The following is a 26,674-nucleotide window of genomic DNA, read 5'->3' as shown; positions in this document are numbered from 1 at the left end:
AACACCATTCTTCACTAACTTTGGATTCCACCCTAAAGTCCCTGAGTTCCAACCGCTTCCAGCAACTTCTGTTCCCGCAGTGGATATCACCTTGCATCAGTTTGCCAATATCTGGAAGAGCGTACGATCAGCTCTGCTCAAGGCATCGTTCAGGTACAAGAAGTTTGCGGATAAGAAGCGTCGAGCAGTTCCTGCTCTCAAGGTGGGTGATCGGGTATGGTTATCCACGAAGAATTTGAGGTTAAGAGTTCCTGAGGAACGTTCATGGACCAATGCTTCTGATGTCCATGCTCCTGCCTTGGTTCGGAGATTCCATTCCAAGTTTCCTCAAAAGCCAAAGAAGTGTCCTGGGGCCACTCCTAAAGGGAGGGGGTGCTGTCACGATCCGGGTATCTGGACGCCATTTCTTACCCATCAGATGCCTCCTAAGGCTGGCTCAGCGCTCCAGGACCGGATCCCATCTGTTATCCTGATGTGTAAATTCCTGTATCCTCTCCTGTCACTCTGGGACGCTGTCACAGTAAACGCCATATTACACCTGGCATGGCGTCTCCCGCGGCCTCCGCCGCCGTCCCTGAACTTCTGCATGCAGAGTGTCTGAGTGGCGATTACGTCAGCCGCGGCCTCCGCTGTGTCCGCGTGGTTGGATGTGCATCTGTCAGCCTGGCGCCTCCTGTCTCCGGTGGCCGGCGCCGCCATTACTGTTTTCATTACCACATGGATTACAAACCAAACTTCCCTCCAAGTGTCTGCATGGGCGCAGCCATCTTGGATTCTGTCAGCTGATCATTTCCACCAATCTGTTCTCAGTATTGATAATCTGCCTAATTGCCTAGCCAATCCCTTCCTTGCTGCAGGTATAAATACACTGTGCCTGAGCAAGGAAGGCGTCAGTGCTTTGGTTGTCAAACCTAGTTCCTGTTTGTTTTGTTCGGGTAAGGGTTTTCTCAAGCAAAAGCAGAAAAAAATCTACATCGGGACCCTTGTAATGTGGATTGCCTACCAAGAGCTGTCTCATTGAAGAAATTCCCTCCTGGTGTGGTATATTTGTATATAGACTAACCACATCTATACTTGCTAATACGCATTCTTCAGGTAGTGCTGTGCAGTTCTGAAGATGGAGTAAAAGCTGTGTGGTGTCCATAAGTACAGACGGTTCGGCTTGGATTACCGGCTGTAGATAGTGGTCGAGGTACCTAGAGATTGCATTGTAAAGTGATCCACGTGCCGAAATTATCGGTCGTCCAGGGGGGGCAGATAAGCTCTTATGCACTTTTGGCAACGTATAGAGGATTGGAGTAATGGGGTGATCCACCGTCAGTGCTTTCAAGGTGGTTTTATCAATAACTTTATTCTGATATGCATCTAATAAGATGGCATCGATCTCTTTCTTAAATAACATTGAGGGATTTCCACCCAATTTCTCATAAACCACCTGATCACTAAGTTGACGGTAGATTTCTTCCAAGTATTGGTCACGGTCTTGCAACACGATGGCCCCACCTTTATCAGCCGAACGTATCACCACCCCCTTATTCTCACTTAGCAATCTCATCGCTTCAAATTCTCCCTGTGTTAAATTAGGAGGGGATTTGTCGGTGCTCTTCAACTCCATGGTCACAGTGGATTCAAGCATTCTTGAGTAACTCTTGATCGATGCATTATGTGTCTGTGGATCAAACTGAGAGACTGGACGCAAGGGATGATCCGGGTTTTCCGTCCCCGCAATGGTTGGATTCTTTCCAAAAAATTCTTTCAGTTTTAAATTGCGTTGATGTTTCCATGCATCCACTTTCCATTCAAGGGCATTAAATTTTGTCGTGGGTACATATGAAAGTCCCTTATTCAACACCCTAGTTTCTTCCTCTGATAATGAATAGGAAGATAAGTTGATGATAAGGTTGTTCTGTGGAATTAATGCTTTCCTCTTCCTTTCCCCTTGGCCACCCCTCCTTGTTTGGGAGCGTGTTCTTTTCTTCGTGCACCTCCCATGCGTGTAGAGGTCCCTAAAGGGGGTTTGCCACTTTGGGTGCTGGTTGAAGGTTCCTGCTCCCCTGTTGAGCTTTCCCCAGTTGACACATCAGTGTCTGTCAGGAACCGCCTCGAATTCCGTTTGTTGAAGAAGTTCTTCCTTCGTAAAGGATAGCGCCCAGTTGCCCAAGGGTAGACTGTTTGATCTTCATAATCCTTATTAACTGTTACTAATTTGGATTTTTTGTATTTAATCAGTTCCTGTCTATAAGTCTCCACCTTTTGATTAAGTTTCGTCATCCAATCCGCATTAGGATCACTTGTCAAAAGGGTGTTAGAAGAGCTCATCACTTCTGCTATCTTAATTTTGGTTTCCTTCATAATTCTGGTGGATTCTTCTACCACCAATAACATCAGGTCACAGGAGCATTTATTCAATACTGCCACCCAACGGCGGCAGAACTCTGAGTTCATCCTTCCAATAGTAGGAATATTTCTGATCCTGAATCCCCTAGGGATTTTCCGCTCCCTGTAATAATCAGAAATTGTGACGCTGTGCAGGTGATAATCAATCTCCTTTTTCTTTAATTTAAGCAAAGAGAAGTAAATATCCTCAGCAGCATCGACACCAGCAGCATTTTTAAAAGTGTCCTTTGTTAATACAGTCTCTGCCTCAGAATCAGTAAAGCTCAGAAACTCTCCCGTCGGTAGAGTGATAGCTTGAAAACCTGGAGTGTTTTTCACCCTGGTTTGACTTAATCCCTCCATAATGACGGAAGCGGGAGCGGGCTGCACAACATAGATCTGCTATCAGAATGGCTCTTGAGGGTAAAGCCACCGAGCAGCCAGTAGCACGTCATTTCAAGGAAGCAGGCCACAGTATGGCTACCTTGCGCTACAAGTTGGTCGACCATGTTCCCCCGATGTCGAGAGGAGGGGATCGGAATAAGAGACTATTACAGTTGGAGGCACGGTGGATATACGATCTCAACACTGTCTCTCCTAGGGGCCTTAATGAGAACTTGTCCCTCCTATGCTTCCTATAAATATTTGCTTCTTATAAATATCTTACAAATATTTGCTTTTTCTAGGTGACCTTTGAGGATCTGTGTTATTATTAATCTTGAGAAGTTCATTTTGATTGATGCATATGTCTTATCGAGTTAATTGGGTTAATTGCTTTATTATACCTAAGTATTCCACTGAATAGCTTTACTGTCTATCTGGAATGATAGTTGTTAGAGGCATGGCAGATTTGTGATTCTAACTCTGTTTGGCCTTTGCTCTTTGAGAATAATCTGTGTCATTTAGGCTGTCTTAGAATATGTTTTTTAATTGTTAGATGGCTATACTGATGTTTATTTGGTTATTGATGTACCTCATCTAATCACACCAACTAGTTATAACCAAATGATGTCCATATTGAGTTGCTGTGCTAAATGGATTTAGTTTCTTATATAAGGTGTTCATTGTTCTCTATTAATCCTCTATATCACCAATTGTGCTGTATATCAATAGATGTATATCCCTTCAGTTATGATGATGCGATATAGCAGCGGAGTTCGTGCACTGTGTGGTGTCTCTCTGTTATTGTTTAATGGTTACCTTGGTGACGGGTGACGACCGTCCCGCCAGCCCATTGGAGGACACACATTGACGTGCGTCCGGTGGGCGGGTTGGGGGGTGAAGGACTTAGATCACGATGTGGTGTGTCTCTATTGGTGTATGGTTGCCCTGGCGATGAGTCCCGGCCCTCCCGTTGGTGGACGCGTGTAGACGCGCTTCCGGTGGGCGGATTGGGGGTGGTATTCTTAGAGCACGGAAGTGACCAGAATTGTTTATGGTTGCCAGGGGAACCAATTTTCCGGGCAGGTGCGGACGGCTGTATGCTGTAACGGCACCCGCGACCGGAAGTAGGCGGTGTTGGTGAGGGGTGTGTGAGCACTGGGATCTATATAAGGTATGTTTTATTTGATGTGTATGTATCCTGACGAAAGGTGTGATTAAACAGCACCTGAAACGTTGACAATCAAGCTTGTGTAGCTGTCTTTTCTTTGAAAATCCGTGGAGTGCCGCCAGCTTTTCTCTCTCTGTATTTGCTCCGTTTGGACCGTGGAGGGCACCCAGGTATTTAAACATTTGTTTGGAGTGCCGGTCATATTTGGAACTGTATGTATTAGAGCTCTGCTTGTCAGACTTCTATTGGACATGGCAACCAATGCTCAGTTATAACATGGATCTGTGTCAGTACTTGTCTCATTTTTTTCACTAAGTCTTTTTTTCACATAGTAATTTGTGTACACGGTGTATTTTATACACAAGGACTGACTGCTATTTGTTAACATCATTATGGAGGGATTAAGTCAAACCAGGGTGAAAAACACTCCAGGTTTTCAAGCTATCACTCTACCGACGGGAGAGTTTCTGAGCTTTACTGATTCTGAGGCAGAGACTGTATTAACAAAGGACACTTTTAAAAATGCTGCTGGTGTCGATGCTGCTGAGGATATTTACTTCTCTTTGCTTAAATTAAAGAAAAAGGAGATTGATTATCACCTGCACAGCGTCACAATTTCTGATTATTACAGGGAGCGGAAAATCCCTAGGGGATTCAGGATCAGAAATATTCCTACTATTGGAAGGATGAACTCAGAGTTCTGCCGCCGTTGGGTGGCAGTATTGAATAAATGCTCCTGTGACCTGATGTTATTGGTGGTAGAAGAATCCACCAGAATTATGAAGGAAACCAAAATTAAGATAGCAGAAGTGATGAGCTCTTCTAACACCCTTTTGACAAGTGATCCTAATGCGGATTGGATGACGAAACTTAATCAAAAGGTGGAGACTTATAGACAGGAACTGATTAAATACAAAAAATCCAAATTAGTAACAGTTAATAAGGATTATGAAGATCAAACAGTCTACCCTTGGGCAACTGGGCGCTATCCTTTACGAAGGAAGAACTTCTTCAACAAACGGAATTCGAGGCGGTTCCTGACAGACACTGATGTGTCAACTGGGGAAAGCTCAACAGGGGAGCAGGAACCTTCAACCAGCACCCAAAGTGGCAAACCCCCTTTAGGGACCTCTACACGCATGGGAGGTGCACGAAGAAAAGAACACGCTCCCAAACAAGGAGGGGTGGCCAAGGGGAAAGGAAGAGGAAAGCATTAATTCCACAGAACAACCTTATCATCAACTTATCTTCCTATTCATTATCAGAGGAAGAAACTAGGGTGTTGAATAAGGGACTTTCATATGTACCCACGACAAAATTTAATGCCTTTGAATGGAAAGTGGATGCATGGAAACATCAACGCAATTTAAAACTGAAAGAATTTTTTGGAAAGAATCCAACCATTGCGGGGACGGAAAACCCGGATCATCCCTTGCGTCCAGTCTCTCAGTTTGATCCACAGACACATAATGCATCGATCAAGAGTTACTCAAGAATGCTTGAATCCACTGTGACCATGGAGTTGAAGAGCACCGACAAATCCCCTCCTAATTTAACACAGGGAGAATTTGAAGCGATGAGATTGCTAAGTGAGAATAAGGGGGTGGTGATACGTTCGGCTGATAAAGGTGGGGCCATCGTGTTGCAAGACCGTGACCAATACTTGGAAGAAATCTACCGTCAACTTAGTGATCAGGTGGTTTATGAGAAATTGGGTGGAAATCCCTCAATGTTATTTAAGAAAGAGATCGATGCCATCTTATTAGATGCATATCAGAATAAAGTTATTGATAAAACCACCTTGAAAGCACTGACGGTGGATCACCCCATTACTCCAATCCTCTATACGTTGCCAAAAGTGCATAAGAGCTTATCTGCCCCCCCTGGACGACCGATAATTTCGGCACGTGGATCACTTTACAATGCAATCTCTAGGTACCTCAACCACTATCTACAGCCGGTAATCCAAGCCGAACCGTCTGTACTTATGGACACCACACAGCTTTTACTCCATCTTCAGAACTGCACAGCACTACCTGAAGAATGCGTATTAGCAAGTATAGATGTGGTTAGTCTATATACAAATATACCACACCAGGAGGGAATTTCTTCAATGAGACAGCTCTTGGTAGGCAATCCACATTACAAGGGTCCCGATGTAGATTTTTTTCTGCTTTTGCTTGAGAAAACCCTTACCCGAAATTTTTTCTTGTTTGATGGGTTGTTTTATTTGCAACGCTTGGGGTGCGCAATGGGGAGCAACGTGGCCCCAGCGTTCGCAAACGCATACATGCTATCTATTGAAAAGAAGCTCTTTTTGGAAAACATTCCCTTTGCCAATAACATCATATTGTTTTTACGTTATATTGATGACCTCATTATTATTTGGTCTGGTAAACAAGAGGACTTTGTGGCACATATGACCCTCATCAATCAAATGGACGAGAACATCAAATTTACCTATGATGTTAGTACTGACACAATCCATTATCTGGATGTCCAAATCACAAGAACTGGACCGGAGTTGTCTACAACAATATATCACAAACCCACTGATAAAAACACATTACTCCATGCAAAAAGCTTCCATCCAGAAACCATGAAAAAAGGTCTTCCCTACTCTCAATTCTTGAGAGCAAAGAGGGTATCAAGCAACAGCATGGATGCAGAGAGAGAAATAAATGAGATGATGGAAAAATTCCTCCAACGAGGATATAGAAGACACGAATTGATTAAAGCCAAAAATAAAGCTTTGGCGTTGTCACGTGAACAATGCCTACTCAGGAAAACTAAAACAACACGTAAGATAGTACCCCTGGTGACAACTTACACGACGGCCAGTTCCATCATTAGGAGAAGTGCAAATACATTTTGGCCCATTATAAGCTCCGATAAATCGATTCCAGCACTCCACGATAGCGCTTTATTGAAATGTCACCGTCGAGGACGAAATTTGAAGGACTGGTTGGTTCATTCGGATATTGCCTCTCCACAGAGGGAGCTTAGATCACACTTCCTAAGTAAACCACCGGGGTCTTATAAATGCACGGGGTGCACGACATGTAGATTCTTGGAAACAGGATCTACAGTGCTCCATCCCCAATCCGGCAAAAAAATTCCAATTAAGCATGTGTTGACGTGTACCTCAAGATTTGTAATCTACATCATTAAATGTCCCTGCGGTCTAGCTTATATTGGCAAAACTGTGTGTACATTCCGGGAGCGGGCTGCACAACATAGATCTGCTATCAGAATGGCTCTTGAGGGTAAAGCCACCGAGCAGCCAGTAGCACGTCATTTCAAGGAAGCAGGCCACAGTATGGCTACCTTGCGCTACAAGTTGGTCGACCATGTTCCCCCGATGTCGAGAGGAGGGGATCGGAATAAGAGACTATTACAGTTGGAGGCACGGTGGATATACGATCTCAACACTGTCTCTCCTAGGGGCCTTAATGAGAACTTGTCCCTCCTATGCTTCCTATAAATATTTGCTTCTTATAAATATCTTACAAATATTTGCTTTTTCTAGGTGACCTTTGAGGATCTGTGTTATTATTAATCTTGAGAAGTTCATTTTGATTGATGCATATGTCTTATCGAGTTAATTGGGTTAATTGCTTTATTATACCTAAGTATTCCATTGAATAGCTTTACTGTCTATCTGGAATGATAGTTGTTAGAGGCATGGCAGATTTGTGATTATAACTCTGTTTGGCCTTTGCTCTTTGAGAATAATCTGTGTCATTTAGGCTGTCTTAGAATATGTTTTTTAATTGTTAGATGGCTATACTGATGTTTATTTGGTTATTGATGTACCTCATCTAATCACACCAACAAGTTATAACCAAATGATGTCCATATTGAGTTGCTGTGCTAAATGGATTGAGTTTCTTATATAAGGTGTTCATTGTTCTCTATTAATCCTCTGTATCACCAATTGTGCTGTATATCAATAGATGTATATCCCTTCAGTTATGATGATGCGATATAGCAGCGGAGTTCGTGCACTGTGTGGTGTCTCTCTGTTATTGTTTAATGGTTACCTTGGTGACGGGTGACGACCGTCCCGCCAGCCCATTGGAGGACACACATTGACGTGCGTCCGGTGGGCGGGTTGGGGGGTGAAGGACTTAGATCACGATGTGATGTGTCTCTATTGGTGTATGGTTGCCCTGGCGATGAGTCCCGGCCCTCCCGTTGGTGGACGTGTGTAGACGCGCTTCCGGTGGGCGGATCGGGGGTGGTATTCTTAGAGCACGGAAGTGACCAGAATTGTTTATGGTTGCCAGGGGAACCAATTTTCCGGGCAGGTGCGGACGGCTGTATGCTGTAACGGCACCCGCGACCGGAAGTAGGCGGTGTTGGTGAGGGGTGTGTGAGCACTGGGATCTATATAAGGTATGTTTTATTTGATGTGTATGTATCCTGACGAAAGGTGTGATTAAACAGCACCTGAAACGTTGACAATCAAGCTTGTGTAGCTGTCTTTTCTTTGAAAATCCGTGGAGTGCCGCCAGCTTTTCTCTCTATATATATATATATATATATATATATAGGAAAGCATGTAATTGTACATTACAAAATGAGTTTTTGTTGCATGAAAATGTTTGAATGGTATAACATTTATTTTACACTACTGATGTTTGTGGCTACAAACATGATATTGTTGCCCATTTCAGTATGCAATGTACATGGAACTGATTTTTCTTACATAACATACTGAAGACAGATGGTCTCATGCTCTTCTGGAACTTCCTGACCTTCAGTGCATATGTACAAATGTCCCTTGGAGTACTGTTACATTCCCCACTGGCATTATAAAGGATACTTTCACTAGAGGTTTATATTATATTAGTAAAAAAAAACAAAACACACCTACTTTCATCTATAGACTATGAGTGACAGTGGCAAGTGGATGCTCATTTACTTGTGTATCCTATCAGATTGTTATTAACTTTGATTTTCTAAAGTTCACTATAAGAATTTAGTTACAATATGATTAGCAGAGTACAGCAGCTGTTAGTCACTGCTAAAAAAAAAACCTCCCACCTTAGTAAATAAACCCCAGTGATTTATAATAGTTTCAAGCAGATCACCCACCCCAGCGACAAGAGAGTCATTGCCTTGCTGGCTGCTTTTGTTTGTACAGATGAGGGTTGGCAGTAAGAGAAGGCTGGGGAAGTCATCATATTCAGTAATTATGTTTCTGCTTACTGGTCTCACTCACACACCCCTGAAGAGGAAATAAGTACAGCTATGATTATCCTGTAGGAATACGACTACTAGCTCACCATAACTTCCTGAGTTTATGTCATAGCTGCATGCTATGATAAGTCTTTTGTTTGGGAGTTTTTTTGTACATATACAGTGTACTATGAACTGTTGCTTGCTGATAAGGTGAAATGTAATTAGCCCCCATCTGGTCCACTTGCTGGTAATAATTTAGTTGTCACCTCCACATTTGCATTTTGTTTCAAACTGTCTTTCCCTTTCTCACTCTTTATTTAAGGGGCTTATTTATCAAATAATATTTGTAAGATACTGTATTCCCTGAAAACACCTGTTTTCAGGGAAAACTCGCAAATATTAAGTATCCCTGAAAGTACTATGGAGGGACCGTAGTATGGCCCTCATTCCGAGTTGTTCGCTCGCAAGTGAATTTTAGCAGATTTGCTCATGCTAAGCCGCCGCCTACTGGGAGTGAATCTTAGCATCTTAAAATTGCGAACGATGTATTCGCAATATTGCGATTACACACCTCGTAGCAGTTTCTGAGTAGCTTCAGACTTACTCGGCATCTGCGATCAGTTCAGTGCTTGTCGTTCCTGGTTTGACGTCACAAACACACCCAGCGTTCGCCCAGACACTCCCCCGTTTCTCCAGCCACTCCTGCGTTTTTTCCGGAAACTGTAGCGTTTTTTCCCACACGCCCATAAAACGGCCTGTTTCCGCCCAGTAACACCCATTTCCTGTCAATCACATTACGATCGCCAGAACGATGAAAAAGCCGTGAGTAAAAATCCTAACTGCATAGCAAATTTACTTGGCGCAGTCGCAGTGCGGACATTGCGCATGCGCATTAAGCGGAAAATCGCTGCGATGCGAAGATTTTTACCGAGCGAACAACTCGGAATGAGGGCCTATATCTCTCTGATATCTTCTGCAATCCTTCCATTTCCGACAGCAGCCACAACCCCAATAGATTTCTATGGGATACAACTATGGTGGCCAATCCCGGGATCGGCGGGATCCCGGGATTTAGGCCCAAAAATGGCCGGGATTCAATCCCGGGATTGGAAGCTCCAATCCCGGGGATTGAGGGATCAGTGTTGAGCGTCCACAGGACGCTCAAACACTGCCCGGCTTCCTGCTTCTGGGTCCCCAGCGCAGCGTGAGAGGTCACGCTGCACTGTTAGCTGCTGGTGGGAGCCGCCAGCAGCATTCACAGGATGTTCCCCTCCCGCCCGCCCCCGGTATATGGTGAGTTATATGTGCGGGGCGGGGCGGGCTGGGCGTGGTGGGGCGAGGTGGCGGCCACCTAGGTAAAAGCCAATCCCGGGTATCCCGGGAATCCCGGGATTGGCCATTTTTCAATCCCGATGCCCGGGATTGAAAAAATGGCCCGGGATTGGCTTCCCTAGATACAACTAAGCTGTCAGATTTAACCAAGCTCCGGAATGCGAAGCATCTCCAGATGGCGTTAACCTAAAGTAGCCTATGGACTACTAATTTGCTAATTTTTCTGGAGAATGTACGCCGTGCTTGTCTACTTTTTGGCTGCTCCCTCTGGTAGTAAACAGACAGGTCACACAGGAGGGGGCGTGAAGGAGGAGGTATGGGGGCGTGATGAAAAAATTTGCATTATCATGACCCCCCTCCTGCTTTACAATGCCTGCATTGCATCATCAACCCACACCCCTTCACTGTGCTACAGGATGCAGCGCAGCAGTGGTGGCAGTGAGAGTGGGGTAAGCGGCGGGATGAGCGGCATGCAGAAAACTTACCTACTGTACTTCCCGATTTTCGGGAGCCTCGCAGCCTTTCCGGGAGAGTAGGCAAGTATGGTGTGTGCTGAGAATCCAAACCAGTAAGCACTAATAATAGTGTTACGCTATCACACTGCTTCCAGCTCTTCACCAGGACAAGCTCTTATGGGAGTCCATCTCCTGGCAAGAGGATTTTAGTACATTTGCATGAAAATATAAATTTTCACTTTGCGAATTTATGTGAAAAATGTTTATCACATCCAAATTAAAAATGCGAATTGTGATGTTTCCAATTTCATAATGTAGATTGAAAACTGTACTCTGCATGTTTTCATGTTTTCTAGAGAGCTGTCATTGTAGTAATAAACCAAAAAATCTAACTGCATGTATGTATTTAAACATAAAATAAAAATAAATAGTTAAATATGGTACACGTGAAGTACTGTGCTGTTATATACAGTAGCTATCAGTGTTTAAAATAGTTATGTATCAGTGGGTAGAGCTGGATTAGGTAACAGTCAAAAGGTCAACCATTATTGGTCGACATGGACATGGTCGACACGTGAAAAAGTTGACAGTGAAATGGCTGACATAGGACAGGTCGATACATGAAAAGATCGACATGAGATTTTTGAATGTTATTGGTGTCCTTTTTTGCGAAACATAACCAGGAACCCCAATTAGTGCACCGCATCCCCTTGCATAGCTCGCTTCGCTCGCCATGCTGTGGGCAAGGTGCCTCACTCCGCTACCGCTGCACTCACCAAAGGTTACTATTCCCAATCATAGTCCACGTAGATGGTAAAGTATGACAAAGTTAAAAATATATATATTTTTTTTTAAAGTCGTGTCAACCTTTTCATATGTCAACCTGTCCCATGTCGACCATTTTCATGGGTTGACCTTTTTCCCATGTTGACCTTGTCCATGTCAACCAATAGTGGTCGACCTACTGACTGTTGACCTACCATATGGATAACGTTTAAAATACATATATTAAGTCTATGCAATGTTCAGATTTTGGAAACACAAAAGTTGTCATAAACAGGCAGTTAAATAAGAATTTCTTAATATACCATGATTTTGGAACTCTTTGACTACTCTGTATTTTAAATGTATGAGATTTTTTTATTCATTGGATAGGGATTTTCTGTTAGTGGGTTTTGGCACTGCATTCGGCACACCCTGTTCCAAGGAGTAGGGCAGAAATAAACAAAGATTGTATGTTTGGAACATTATTGCTTGTAACGACAAACTGGGCAGACATTAACGCAACCTCTATCCTACCTCATAGTTCCTGTTTGGCTCAGATGCAGATTAACAGGATGTAGAAATTCTGGGCTGTCACTGACCACCTCTGGTTCACCAAACACTTCAATCTACCGTTCAAAACAATGCTTGTTTTTCAAGTGCTGAGGCAGAATGCAATAATGCATGCTTTGAGAGGATGCATGCAGAAGTGTGCTTATAGCTATTGCAATTATAAAAGGTGAGCATATTGTAGAATGCTAAGCATGCAAACATAGGGCAGTATCCTATTAGCAGCAGTAGGAGCGCCGGAGGCTATCCTATTAGCCCTGATACCAGCATTGTTTTGTCCCGATGCCGGCACTTGTCTGGATTTATGCTTCGGGTGCCTCAATCCGCAATAAGGGCCACCGAAGCCGCAATAACACATGGGATCGGGGACTTATCCATGATTCCATGTGTTTTCGTGCAATCGTAGGTCCAATGCTGATCAAAGTGGCCTCTAATTGGATACCACAAATAGTAGGTATGGTAATGCTAAATGGTGATAATGGTTTGCTGAGGATTGGCACTAGTAGGAAGACTTACATTCATAAAAGGTTTATAGTGTAAATAACAGTAATTTATAAAAAGTGCTAAATTAATCCTGTTTGATCAATAAGTTATTCTGCATTGGTATGGCATTATGAAGAATGCCTTTTTCATTCCATATAAGTACATACACATTTTATTTATATATTTATTTATGTTTGTTTGTGCGTTCTAATCCCACCCACTTTACTGCCTAACCCTGAGGCACCCCAAGATGCCACCGCACACAATCAGCACACAATGCCACCGACAGTCAATAAGTCGACCACTAATGGTCGACAGGCATTAGGTGGACATGGACAAAAGGTCAACATGTCAATGGTTGACAAAGGAAAAGGCAAACAGGACTAGTGGACTACGATTGGGAATAGTAACCTGTGGTAGTGGAGCGAGGCACCGTGCCCGAAGCATGGTGAGCGAAGCAATGCACTAAGTGGGGTTTCTGGTCACTTTACGGCGTACACTACACCAAAAAAAAAACTAAAAATCTCATGTCAACTGTTGGCGAGATTGATGAGAGACCTGGTCTTCCATAACACCTCAGCAGTGCCACAGGCTGATAGAATCCATGCCATGTCGCACTGAGGCAGTAATTCATGCAAAAGGGGCCCAAACCAAGTACTGAGTACATACTGTATGCATGATTATACTTTTCAGAGGGCTGACATTTCTTTATCTAAAATCCTTTTTTTATTGATTTTATGTAATATTCTAATTTTTCTGAGATTTTGGATTTGGGGTTATCTTAAACTGTAAACCACAATCATCAAAATTCTAACAAATAAAAGCTTGAAAAATCGCACTTTGCATGTAATGAGTCTATATATTAGTTTCACCTTTTAAGTTGCATTACTGATATAAAATAACATTTGCAGTTTCACCTGTATACAGACAGCATGCAATAATAGCAGAACATGTGGAGCTTGCGCCCAGATAGAACATTATAATTTTCAGAGGGTAGTAAAGGGGGATGGGCCTGTAAAATCAGGAAAGCAGTATGCTTGAGATATAGCTAATTTCCCTGCTGCAGAAAGTAACTACTTAATGTCTTAGGTGGTCATTCCAAGTTGTTCGCTAGCTGCATTCATTCGCTGTGCAGCGATGAGGCAAAAAAAGTCACTTCTGCGCATGCGTATGCGGCGCAATGCGCACGCGTGGCGTGATATTACAACGAATGATGTAGTTTTACACAGGGTCTAGCGAGGCTTTTCAGTCGCAATGGCAGCCGCAGAGTGATTGACAGGAAGAGGGCGTTTCTGGGTGTCAACTGACCGTTTTCAGGGAGTGTTCATAAAAACGCAGGTGTGCCATGAAAAACACAGGTGTGGCTGGGCGAACGCTGGGCGGGTTTGTGACGTCAAAACAGGAACTGAATAGTCTGGAGTGATTGCAAGCGCTGAGTAGGTTTTGAGCTACTCAGAAACTTCACAAAAATACTTTGTAGCCGCTCTGCGATCCATTCGTTCGCACTTCTGATAAGCTAATATACACTCCCAGTGGGCAGCGGCATAGCGTTTGCATGGCTGCTAAAAACTGATAGTGAGCGAACAACTCGGAATGACCACAAATGTCTTAGTGTCTGTCTGCCCTTTTCCCAGCAATGTAAAGTGTCTCTGGACATTTAGTTTCAGTAATCATGCCCTGCATTATTTTCCAAATGCCCAATAATATATGTGAAATATAACTATACAAAAAGACCAGAGGCGGAACTACCGCCAGTGCAACCAGTGCGTTGCACTGGGGCCCGCCACTGTCCAGGGGCCCAAAGCATGTAATGAGTCAAACTGACTCATTACATGCCGCTGTGTGCTGCGGGCAACCGCTGCCCGCAGCACACAGCCGCCCGGACAGAGAGGAGAGGAGCGCAGCAGTACGGGGGAGAAGGAGAAGGAGGGAGGTGGAGGAGGGAGCCGCAGCAGCGCTGTTTCATTGGTTGAGGCGCTGCTGCTGCTGCCCCTCTGCTTCACTATAGGCTGTCTTCCGAGAACAGCCTATAGTGAAGCAGAGGGACAGCAGCAGCAGCGCCTCAACCAATAACACAGCGCTGCTGCGGCTCCCTCCCCCACCTCCCCCCTCCTCCTTCTCTCTTGCCCGGGAATAGTCAGAAGCTGCACCGAGGAGCCTGAGCCAGCGGAGAGGGTAAGTATAATTCTTTCTTTCTTTCTTTCTGTCGTTCTTTCTTTCGTTCTTTCTTTCTTTCTTTCTTTCTTGGGCCCTCATTCCGAGTTGTTCGCTCGCTAGCTGCTTTTAGCAGCATTGCACACGCTAAGCCGCCGCCCTCTGGGAGTGTATCTTAGCTTAGCAGAATTGCGAACGAAAGATTCGCAAAATTGCGATTAGAAATTTCTTAGCAGTTTCTGAATAGCTCGACACTTACTCTGCCACTGCGATCAGTTCAGTCAGTTTCGTTCCTGGTTTGACGTCACAAACACACCCAGCGTTCGCCCAGGCACTCCCCCGTTTCTCCAGCCACTCCCGCGTTTTTCCCAGAAACGGCAGCGTTTTTTCACACACACCCATAAAACGGCCAGTTTCTGCCCAGAAACACCCACTTCCTGTCAATCACACTCCGATCACCAGAACGAAGAAAAATCCTCGTAATGCTGTGAGTAAAATACCTAACTTTTGAGTAAAATAACTAAGCGCATGCGCTCTGCGAACATTGCGCATGCGCAGTAAGCGACTAATCGCAATATAGCGAAATTCGGCAACGAGCGAACAACTCGGAATGAGGGCCTTTGTCTTTCTTTCTTGTCTTTCCATGTGCAAAAAGGGGGACTGTCTGCCGCAATGTGTAAAAAGGGGGAATCTGTCTGCCGCAATGTGTAAAAAGGGGGAATCTTTGCCGCAATGTGTAAAAAGGGGGACTGTCTGCCGCAATGTGTAAAAAGGGGGAATCTGCCTGCTGCAATGTGTAAAAAGGGGGACTGTCTGCCGCAATGTGTAAAAAGGGGGAATCTGCCTGACGTGATGTGTAAAAAGGGGGAATCTGCCTGACGTGATGTGTAAAAAGGGGGAATCTGTCTGCCGTGATGTGTAAAAAGGGGACGCTGTCTGCCGCAATGTGTAAAAAGGGGGAATCTGCCTGACGCAATGTGTAAAAAGGGGTATCTGTCTGCCGTGATGTGTAAAAAGGGCACGCTGTCTGCCGTAATGTGTAACAAGGGCACGCTGTCTGCCGTTATATGTAAAAAAGGGCACGCTGTCTGTCGTTATGTGTAAAAAGTGTACGCTGTCTGCCGCTATGTGTAACAAGGGCACGCTGTCTGCCGCTATGTTTAACAAGGGCACGCTGTCTGCCGTTATGTGTAAAAAGTGTACGCTGTCTGCCACTATGTGTAAAAAGGGACACTGTCTGCCGTTATGTGTAAAAAGGTGGACGCTGTCTGCCGTAATGTGTAAAAAGGGGACGCTGTCTGCTGTAATGTGTAAAAAGAGGAATCTGTCTGCCGTAAGGTGTAAAGGGGTCTCTACCTGGTGTAGTGGCGCTACTGTGCGGCGTAATTTGAATAATGGAGACTACTGTGCACCGTTTTATGAATTGGTATTATTTTGTGGCCACACCCCTTCCCCACGAAGCCACGCCACTATGTATTTTTGCGCGCGCCTACGACGCGCACTGCCTCTGTTTTGCATGCGGGGGGGCTCCGATGCCGTTTCTTGCACACAGTGCTAAAATGTCTAGTTACGGCACTGTTGCTAGGTATCTATTTCTCTGGCCCTGAGCAGGTTCCCCTCACCAGATCCTCTCCAGGGGTGAGGGGGTGGACTTGAATGGGATGAGGGGGGCGCCCAAAGCATTTTGTCGCACCTGGGCCCACCGCTCGCTAGTTCCGCCACTGGAAAAGACAATACATACTTTACATTGGTTTGCAATTTAATAAGATGTTTTCTTTTGTTGCAATTACTGGTATCGCAGTTTACTAGGAGCAATCCATTATTTGTATGATCAGCCACCTGGCTGCAGAATACTTACTGCACAGCTTTCACTGTTGTCCGATCTATGAGGAATGATGAAAGACAAGACATCGAGATTGCCCGTGCAACTCACTGGAGTCTCTGCAGTATTTTTGCAGCTGGTCAACACCATAAAGTAATGAGTAGGGATAGGAATCCTGGTTCCTTCAACATAACTGCATCAAAGAGGTGAAAATGTGTTAAACAAATAAAATGGTGATGAAGATGCTAAATGATTAAGGAAAGTAAATGGAAACTACCTGTCACAGTATAGCACATAACATCATGGCACAGTATAGCACATGGCATAAGTACATGTAACATAGTCATGGATTCATTGTCATACGGAATGAGGCAATTTGGTTTTATGGATGTACAGTACTTTGCGTGTTTCACACTGTGCATGTTCAGGTGCCCCAAATGTGCACAGCTATGGGTACTGCTTAGTCCTGCACAACACTGTTGCATCTCTACTTGTGGCTAAATGGGGCATAACTGGGTCATAACATGGCATTCACATGCAGGTTATATTTAGTGATGTTGTGTATATGGAATTGCTGGTTGTGCAGAGTTACACACATAGGGATAGGGCGTATATGTGCACTGATCGTAATGACAACTATGAAACCTAGGGCCCCATTTATCAATGACTCTTTATACCAGTGGCATATTTCATTTAGTATCATTGTGATTCTAATGAATATGCAGCGGGTATTTAGCATTACTTACATCTCTGGCGAGGTCCAGCATTGTCTCCCTCCTGAGCGGTGTCCTCTCTGCTACCAGCAGCCAAACACTGCCAGTGACGGGCTGCCGAGCCATGTGCATGTGCATGACTCCCTCACCCAACGGGGACCCAGCATTGCACGGAAGGCTTCACTGAAGCCGAAAAGGCAGCGATGGGTCCCCATTGCCAAAAAATGGGGACCAAACTACTTGCGCCATCTCTAAATAGCAAGAGTGGTATGAGGCAAACAGTGGTAAACTTAGTTTACAGCTATTTGATGAATCCTGAATGTAGGACATAACCCCTTTAGTGAGTGCTAAACAGGTTATGTATTGTTGATAAATGGGGCCCTAAGTGTCCGGCCTCAGCATAATGGCAAATATACATATTTGGTTCTGAGCACACAATGTGGGAGAAATTATGGCCAACTTGTGTTCAAGTCAGCATCCACACCAATGTGCTCCCAGCTCTTTAAAGTGCAAGATGAGGTAACATGAAGGTGCAATGAGCTATTACCTGTGCAGTGCTCAATTTGTCATACTGGAGTCTATTCATAAAGCAGTGAAAAGAGTGGAGAAGTGAGCCAGTGGAGAAGTTCCCATGGCAACCAATTAGCATTGAAATAAAATTTATCAAGTACATTGTATAAAATTAGACACGGTCGAGTCACATTATTAATGCCACCAGCTAATAGTCATAGTAACCGCCGTGTGCAACATGGACAGCAGCTAGATAGGCTGAACTGTCAATTTAGACACACAGCTGGTAGCCCCCAGGTTTATTTTGACAATGAGCTGCTCCACCGTAGAGTGTTGGTTGGCCCTCATGCAACTTCGTAGCTGTTTATCACCTCTCACATCAATGGAGTGTGGTCCGCCGCAGTTTCCACGTCTGATATTCGCAGTGGTGCCGTTGTCCAGTCACGATACACGGTCAACGCAGCTGCATGCAAACAGTTCACAAACCACACTGTTTCACCCTTGGCCAGAAAGCCGATAATCATCCCTTTTTGCAACTCAGATAAATCGCCCCTTTTACCCATGACAGCAACGAGTGATATGTGTGCACATGGCCTACCGCACACCTTATATAGCCACCAAGCCAGTGCATGACACGTACTTCATGGGCTACGTGCTGCCGACGTCAAATGTAGGAGGTGGTCTATTTCCTGTCACTGGTCATTTTTAACACTGTACTTCTCTCTGGCATGCCCCCCAAAATGGTGGCGTGCTGTGAGTTCACTTCCCCTTGACTTGTGTCACCCCCCCATATGCCTTGCCCGTGCAACCCTCTGCCGTGTGTGCGCCCCCCATGATGAGCGTTCACGGATGCCAGGGTCGAATTGTGATCCCAGTCCATCCCTGTGTTAGGCGCGGCGGTCTTCGGCCGTGCCCTGACTGAGCAGCGGTCACGGCCGCCGCGTCTCTCTCCTTCCCTGTCCCCCGCACGGCGCCTAGCAACGCCAGGACGCCGTGCGCACGATAGCCGCCGGGTCCCTGGCAACGCAGGACGCCGTGCGTGCAGGGCCGCCGGGTGCATAGCAACGGGGACGCCACAGGTGGACCGCGTTCCCCGTTGCTAAGAATAGTTAATTAGGTTGCTCGTGCAGCAGGGCAGCTGCACGGCAACTAGTAATTAGGGTCTGGGGGCTGGTCCTGCTGGCCCTCCTGTTATTGGCCAGCAGGGCCTTTTTATGTGAGCCAGCACACTGCAGCCCCGCCGGTGATAGCTTCTTGTATGCTGTTCCTGCCTTGCAGAACTCTGTTCCTGTCAGCCGTGTTTGGTGGATCTTGCTCCCTGCCCTTTGGTACTTTGGAGGTCCGAAGCCGGTCCTGGGAATCCTTCTAAGTCCTTGCGAACCTGTTTGTCATCTGGGGTTCTTGCCCGGTTTCGTGAGTAGCGGCTTCTGCCGCGTGTTGCGGCCTATGCCGCTTAGTGTTTACTTTACTGTGAATTGGTGCATTTGCGGAGGTTTCCGCTTTCACTGTCCTCCCCGGAACTCGGCGGTGCCGTGTAGGGGAGTGGACAGTGGTTTCTTTGTAGTTCTTTTCCTTTGGCGGCGTGCCGCACATACGTTTAGTTTTTAGGTAGTTTATAGCCCCTAGCGTGGTTGTTTCAGTTAGAGGTCCCCTTGTTATTACCCTGTCTCAGTTCACGCCTTGTCTCTCTTTAAGACCTGAGGGGGCATCGGAGTTGGGCAGACCTAATCCGCCCTTCAAACGCGGCTGCCATGGGCCCAAGAAACCATAGTCGTTCAGGCGTGAATTGATAACACGGGTAAGACAACGGAGGTAGGGTGCTAGGGGCTATTTCCTTCCCATCTCCCAATCCCAGCATTCCATCTTGGTGCTCAGGACTCACTACATAAGATCTCCCCTGTCCTGAGCATCAGGATCGTAACACCCTGGCTACTGCTGTCAGATCTGTTGAATTTGAAAACCCAGCTATTATAAGCTGGCGTGCATTAGACCCATATTTAGTTATTACAGTTTGTAGTAAACTTACAGTTGGATTTGGTTAGGTTCATCAACATGTCCATCATAGTTGTAATCAAAAACTGGTCCAGTAATCACATTTAGTCCATTTCTTTCTGAAGCATACTGAAGCAGCAAGACATTGTTCAAGTAGTTCCAGATTCCTTAACAAGCCAAAGACAGAACATTAGGGAACCGTCCCAAATAAAAAATAATGTATTAACTTTTATATCACCGCTCTCCAAAAGAAAGTTGTCATGTTTTAAAGACTTGTTTATTTGAATCAGTAAAATACAGAAGCAATGTATATATAAATAAATAAATAAATAAATAAACAATGTTTTGTATTTAATGAACACACAACAATTAGCTGTGGTCACAGTAATAATGTAAACCAGAACATGGTTAAGAGCTCATGCCAGAAGACATTATTCACAGGCCAGGAAGCATCAACAGGCAGGAACACATTTCAGTGAGAAATTATTTCCACAATTATTATTTTTTTTTTTATAAACCGACTGTAACTTATTTCAGGGGATAAATTTGCTAAAGATCAATGGCCCTCATTCCGAGTCGTTCGCTCGGTATTTTTCATCGCATCGCAGTGAAATTCCGCTTAGTGCGCATGCGCAATATTCGCACTGCGACTGCGCCAAGTATCTTTGCTATGAAGATAGTATTTTTACTCACGGCTTTTTCATCGCTCCGGCGATCGTAATGTGATTGACAGGAAATGGGTGTTACTGGGCGGAAACAGGCCGTTTTATGGGAGTGTGGCTGAAAACGCTACCGTTTCCGGAAAAAACGCAGGAGTGGCCGGAGAAACGGGGGAGTGGTTGGGCGAACGCTGGGTGTGTTTGTGACGTCAAACCAGGAACGACAAGCACTGAACTGATCGCACAGGCAGAGTAAGTCTGGAGCTACTCTAAAACTGCTAAGTAGTTTGTGAGCGCAATATTGCGAATACATCGGTCGCAATTTTAAGATGCTAAGATACACTCCCAGTAGGCGGCGGCTTAGCGTGTGTAACTCTGCTAAATTCGCCTTGCGACCGATCAACTCGGAATGAGGGCCAATGTTTGTCGATTTTAAATCGATTTAAATAGATCAACATCAATGTTGTGTTCCAGGGTCTAAAACACACATTTGCTTACAGACAATTTTTGACAATCGTTTTGATTTAAAATAGATCTTTACTAAATGTACCCACTGGTCTTAAGGTGCATACACACTTGGCATTTTTGCGTGTATGCACAGCGATGATAGTGAATATAGCTGGCAGGTAAATAGCTCAGTGCATACACACCGAGCTATTTCCCCTGTGCCCAGCAATGTTCACGGGGGTCGAAGCACTTTCCACAGTAGGAGACTGTGGAAAGTGATTCACTCGGCTGCTCAAACAGCCCGACGGACGGCAGCGGCCAGTGATGATGCGGGAGCACGCATCAGTGCTCACCGCTCATGGCGCGCCATACACACTGGCCGAGTTTGAGCTCAAAGTAGCTCAAAATGCCAAAAGTGAGCTACTTTGAGCTCAAAATGTCCCAGTGTGTATGGGCCTTTAGTGTTGCATCTGTGGGCCTATAGGCCAGGGCCGGTGCAAGGTCTCTATGCACCCTAGACAAAGCTTCAACCTAGTGCCCCCTAACCTGCAACCCCCCTGCAGGAGGTGCATCAAGGCTATGAGAAGCAGGCGTGGGGTCACCCCTCGGGAGCCATAGTTACATCCGCCTCATATGACTTGATGCTACTCATGTCGGCACATAGCAGAGGAAGCGCTGAGACACTGTGGTACAGCCTGATAGTGGTAGCTGCACCTGATTAGACCCTCAGCAGCAGCCAGCGCAGTGTAAACGGAAGAGGCCGCATACAGAGACATCCCTCAATTTTTTGCTAAATGAATTCAATGGCACCCTCCAGGAGCTGGCGCCCATAGGCAGCCGCCTAAAGCTGCCTAATGGTAGAGCCGGCCCTGCTATAGGCTGCTATCTCTCTCTGTGCCACATATACCAGCTGCATGCACCACAATGGTGGTCATTCCGAGTTGTTCGCTCGCTAGCTGCTTTTAGCAGCATTGCAAACGCTAGGCCACAGCCCTCTGGGAGTGTATCTTAGCTTAGCAGAATAGCGAACGAAAGATTAGCAGAACTGCTACTAAATAATTCCCTGCAGTTTCTGAGTAGCTCCAGACCTACTCTGCGATCAGCTCAGTCCGTTTAGTTCCTGGTTTGACGTCACACACACGCCCTGCGTTTGGCTAGCCACTCCCCCGTTTTTCCAGCCACTCCTGCCTTTTTAGCTGGCACGCCTGCGTTTTTTAGCACACTCCCTGAAAACACAGAGTGGCCGCCCAGAAACACCCACTTCCTGTCAATCACACTACGATCACTCGAGCGTTGGAAAAACGTCGCTCGTGCTTGTGTAAATCTACAAAGCTTTGTGTTAAATTACTTAGCGCATGCGTGCTGCGTACCATGCGCATGCACATTTTCTACCTAATCGCTCTGTTGCGAAAAACGGCAACGAGCGAACAACTCGGAATGACCACCAATACTAGGGGTAGTAGAAGGACAGAGATTGCAGAGAGAATATTCCCAGCCATACAGTATGTCTATACTGCTGAACCATGTACAAAAGCATCATGCTTGATGTTATCCTTTGTAAAATTAAATATTACAATCCTGACCTTTTCCCTTGTGTCTCTAGAAATCAGTATTCCCAACCGCATCAGCCAAAATATTAACCTTATCTCTCTGCTCTGGCACGATCCACTCAATTCTACGGAAAAGTTTCCAGCATTTACCTATATTTAATACGTACCATCTTCTTGTTTGTTTTTGCTTTAAAGTGTGTTACTGTGTTAGCCATTGCAGCTGCTGAACATATTTAAATAGGTTCAAAATTCAACTGAGTTTGATCAGTTCAAAGGGCTCAAACTCTTTGTGGTACAAACATGATTTGTGTGATAGTTTAATTGGGTTTGACTGCCACAGCTGAATTACAGTTCCAAGTTTGATTTTCTTAAAATAAAATATGAAATGCTGCTTACTGAAGCTTAAATGACTCCATTGTAACATTTAACAAGGAACATTACTGTTCTAGAGTCTGAAGTGTGTGTTCACCGTTACCATACAAAACATACTTTTGAAAACTAGTTTCAGGGAGATTATAGTGGGTAATGGTACAGTATGCGCCTAGTGTAGCGCAGCGCACTGTTGTGGGGGTATGCCATGCCAGGCCTTTAGATAGTAGGAGGAGGAGTAGGGAGTCGAAGGGGAAAGCAGGGACATTAAGGCCTCTGGAACATGCAGATACATAATACATACCTCCCAACATGACCCTCTCCAGGAGGGACAGAATGCTCTGCTTCTGGACTTCCCTCTTAATATATGATTGCCATCACCTGTGCTGAAACACCTTTGTTATCCATTAACCTGTTCAAAACAAGTGCCGGCAATCATACATTAAGAGGGAAGTCCAGAAACAGAGCATTGTGTCCCTCCTGGAGTGGGTCATGTTGGGAGGTATGTTAATGTGTTCCATAACATTATAGCCATTATAGGCAAGCTACCATCATAACATGCATTTTAACACCAGTGACTTTACATTACTACTATACATCTCATATTCAGATTGTGTTTTGTACCAGCTAATCACACTCAAGGCACCAAATGCTTGGTACGGACATATGTTGTAGCCGTAGGATGAACTTATTTGCATACCTCCCAACATGACCCTTTCCAGGAGGGACACAATGCTCTGCTTCTGGACTTCCCTATTAATTTATGATTGCCAGCACCTGTGCTGAAACACCTTTCTTATCCATTAACCTGTTCAAATCAGGTGCCGGCAATTATCAATTAAGAGAAAAGTCAGGAGCAGAGCATTGTGTCCCTCCTGGAGAGGGTCATGTTGGGAGGTATGATAATATGTTAAAAAGATTGGAGGAAAGCTTTACGCCTAATTTACATAGATGCTCACAGGAACAGACACCGCAAAATATAGATCTGTACAGGTAATGCAGCTGATCTCACACTAACTCAAAGATCACACAGGAAAACTGCTGCAGCTCTGAGCCTCTGACTCTCTCCACTCGCACAGCCTTGCCTGCTCACGTGGCAGTGAAGAGTAGAGATCATGGGTCTGAAGTGCGCATGCGCTGGAGCTGCAGTGCGCTGGCGCATGGCAGACAACCAACGGCTGTCTTAGCCCTGAGATCGCCTCTGCCTGATTGACAGGCGGGAGGGGGGCAGGCCGGCGGCTGGGAGCTATTCCTACAGTACAAAAGCACTGCCGCTGTGCAATGCTTTTCTACTTGTACGATGGGGTAGGGCAGACATGCGGGGCGGACTAGCCATGTGCTGGGCATCCCCCCGCATGTCAGGGAAGTTGATCGTAAATGTGCTAAATTTAGTAGGGATGAGCGGGTTCGGTTCCTCGGAATACGAACCCGCCCGAACTTCATGTTTTTTTACACGGGTCCGAGCGACTCGGATCTTCCCGCCTTGCTCGGTTAACCCGAGCGCGCCCGAACGTCATCATCCCGCTGTCGGATTCTCGCGAGGCTCGGATTCTATCGCGAGACTCGGATTCTATATAAGGAGCCGCGCGTCGCCGCCATTTTCACACGTGCATTGAGATTCATAGGAAGAGGACGTGGCTGGCGTCCTCTCCGTTTATAGAGAAGAGAGTGAGACAGTAGAGAGAGACACAGTAGTAATTTTGGGGAGCATTAGGAGGAGTACTAGTTACTTGCTGAAGTGATAGATAGTGTGACTGTATATTATCTGACTTGTGGGGGAGACACTGACAGTGGGGAGCAGTTAGAGTCTGAGAGCAGGACTCAGGAGTACATATAACGTACAGTGCACACTTTTGCTGCCAGAGTGCCACACTGCCATTGTGACCACACTGACCACCAGTATAATATATATTGTGATTGTCTGCTTAGGAGTACTACTTGCAAGTTGCTGATAGTGTGACCAGTGACCTGACCACCAGTCACCACCAGTTTAATATATATATATATATATATATATATAATTGTATATAATATATATATATATAATATTGTATACCACCTACCCGTGGTTTTTTTTTTTCTTTCTTCTTTATACATACTACTATAGTAGCTTACTGTAGCAGTCTGCGGTGCTGCTGAGCTGACTGTGTCCAGCAGGTCCGTCATCAGTCATTACATAATAAATATATATACCTGTCCGGCTGCAGTACTAGTGATATTATATATATATATATATTGATTTCATCTCATTATCATCCAGTCTATATTAGCAGCAGACACAGTACGGTAGTCCACGGCTGTAGCTACCTCTGTGTCGGCAGTCGCTCGTCCATCCATAATTGTATACCACCTACCCGTGGTTTTTTTTTTTCTTTCTTCTTTATACATACTACTATAGTAGCTTACTGTAGCAGTCTGCGGTGCTGCTGAGCTGACAGTGTCCAGCAGGTCCGTCATCAGTCATTACATAATAAATATATATACCTGTCCGGCTGCAGTACTAGTGATATTATATATATATATATTGATTTCATCTCATTATCATCCAGTCTATATTAGCAGCAGACACAGTACGGTAGTCCACGGCTGTAGCTACCTCTGTGTCGGCAGTCGCTCGTCCATCCATAATTGTATACCACCTACCCGTGGTTTTTTTTTCTTTCTTCTTTATACATACTACTATAGTAGCTTACTGTAGCAGTCTGCGGTGCTGCTGAGCTGACAGTGTCCAGCAGGTCCGTCATCAGTCATTACATAATAAATATATATACCTGTCCGGCTGCAGTACTAGTGATATTATATATATATATATATATATATTGATTTCATCTCATTATCATCCAGTCTATATTAGCAGCAGACACAGTACGGTAGTCCACGGCTGTAGCTACCTCTGTGTCGGCAGTCGCTCGTCCATCCATAATTGTATACCACCTACCCGTGGTTTTTTTTTTCTTTCTTCTTTATACATACTACTATAGTAGCTTACTGTAGCAGTCTGCGGTGCTGCTGAGCTGACTGTGTCCAGCAGGTCCGTCATCAGTCATTACATAATAAATATATCTACCTGTCCGGCTGCAGTACTAGTGTGATATAATATATATTGATTTCATCTCATTATCATCCAGTCTATATTAGCAGCAGACACAGTACGGTAGTCCACGGCTGTAGCTACCTCTGTGTCGGCAGTCGCTCGTCCATCCATAAGTATACTAGTATCCATCCATCTCCATTGTTTACCTGAGGTGCCTTTTAGTTGTGCCTATTAAAATATGGAGAACAAAAATGTTGAGGTTCCAAAATTAGGGAAAGATCAAGATCCACTTCCACCTCGTGCTGAAGCTGCTGCCACTAGTCATGGCCGAGACGATGAAATGCCAGCAACGTCGTCTGCCAAGGCCGATGCCCAATGTCATAGTACAGAGCATGTAAAATCCAAAACACCAAATATCAGTAAAAAAAGGACTCCAAAATCTAAAATAAAATTGTCGGAGGAGAAGCGTAAACTTGCCAATATGCCATTTACCACACGGAGTGGCAAGGAACGGCTGAGGCCCTGGCCTATGTTCATGGCTAGTGGTTCAGCTTCACATGAGGATGGAAGCACTCAGCCTCTCGCTAGAAAAATGAAAAGACTCAAGCTGGCAAAAGCACCGCAAAGAACTGTGCGTTCTTCGAAATCCCAAATCCACCACGAGAGTCCAATTGTGTCGGTTGCGATGCCTGACCTTCCCAACACTG

The 26,674-nt window shown here is 45.1% G+C and overlaps 1 protein-coding gene across 2 annotated transcripts in view; it reads right to left on the bottom strand.

Annotated features, from left to right (window-relative positions):
- Positions 1 to 26,674, bottom strand: part of ENPP3 (ectonucleotide pyrophosphatase/phosphodiesterase 3) — a 352,328-nt gene that overhangs the window by 19,580 nt on the left and 306,074 nt on the right. For both annotated transcript variants that reach the window (XM_063917307.1, XM_063917306.1), the window contains exons 23-24: positions 19,943 to 20,075; positions 16,730 to 16,886 (exon numbers count right to left, since the gene is read on the bottom strand). In XM_063917307.1, coding sequence (XP_063773377.1) covers positions 16,730 to 16,886; positions 19,943 to 20,075 — 290 coding nt within the window. The remainder of the gene's footprint in view (positions 1 to 16,729; positions 16,887 to 19,942; positions 20,076 to 26,674) is intronic.

Source organism: Pseudophryne corroboree, chromosome 4 (genome assembly GCF_028390025.1).
Source record: "Pseudophryne corroboree isolate aPseCor3 chromosome 4, aPseCor3.hap2, whole genome shotgun sequence".
NCBI classification, from domain to species: Eukaryota; Metazoa; Chordata; class Amphibia; order Anura; family Myobatrachidae; genus Pseudophryne; species Pseudophryne corroboree.
This window is presented reverse-complemented; position numbering and strand designations above follow the sequence as displayed.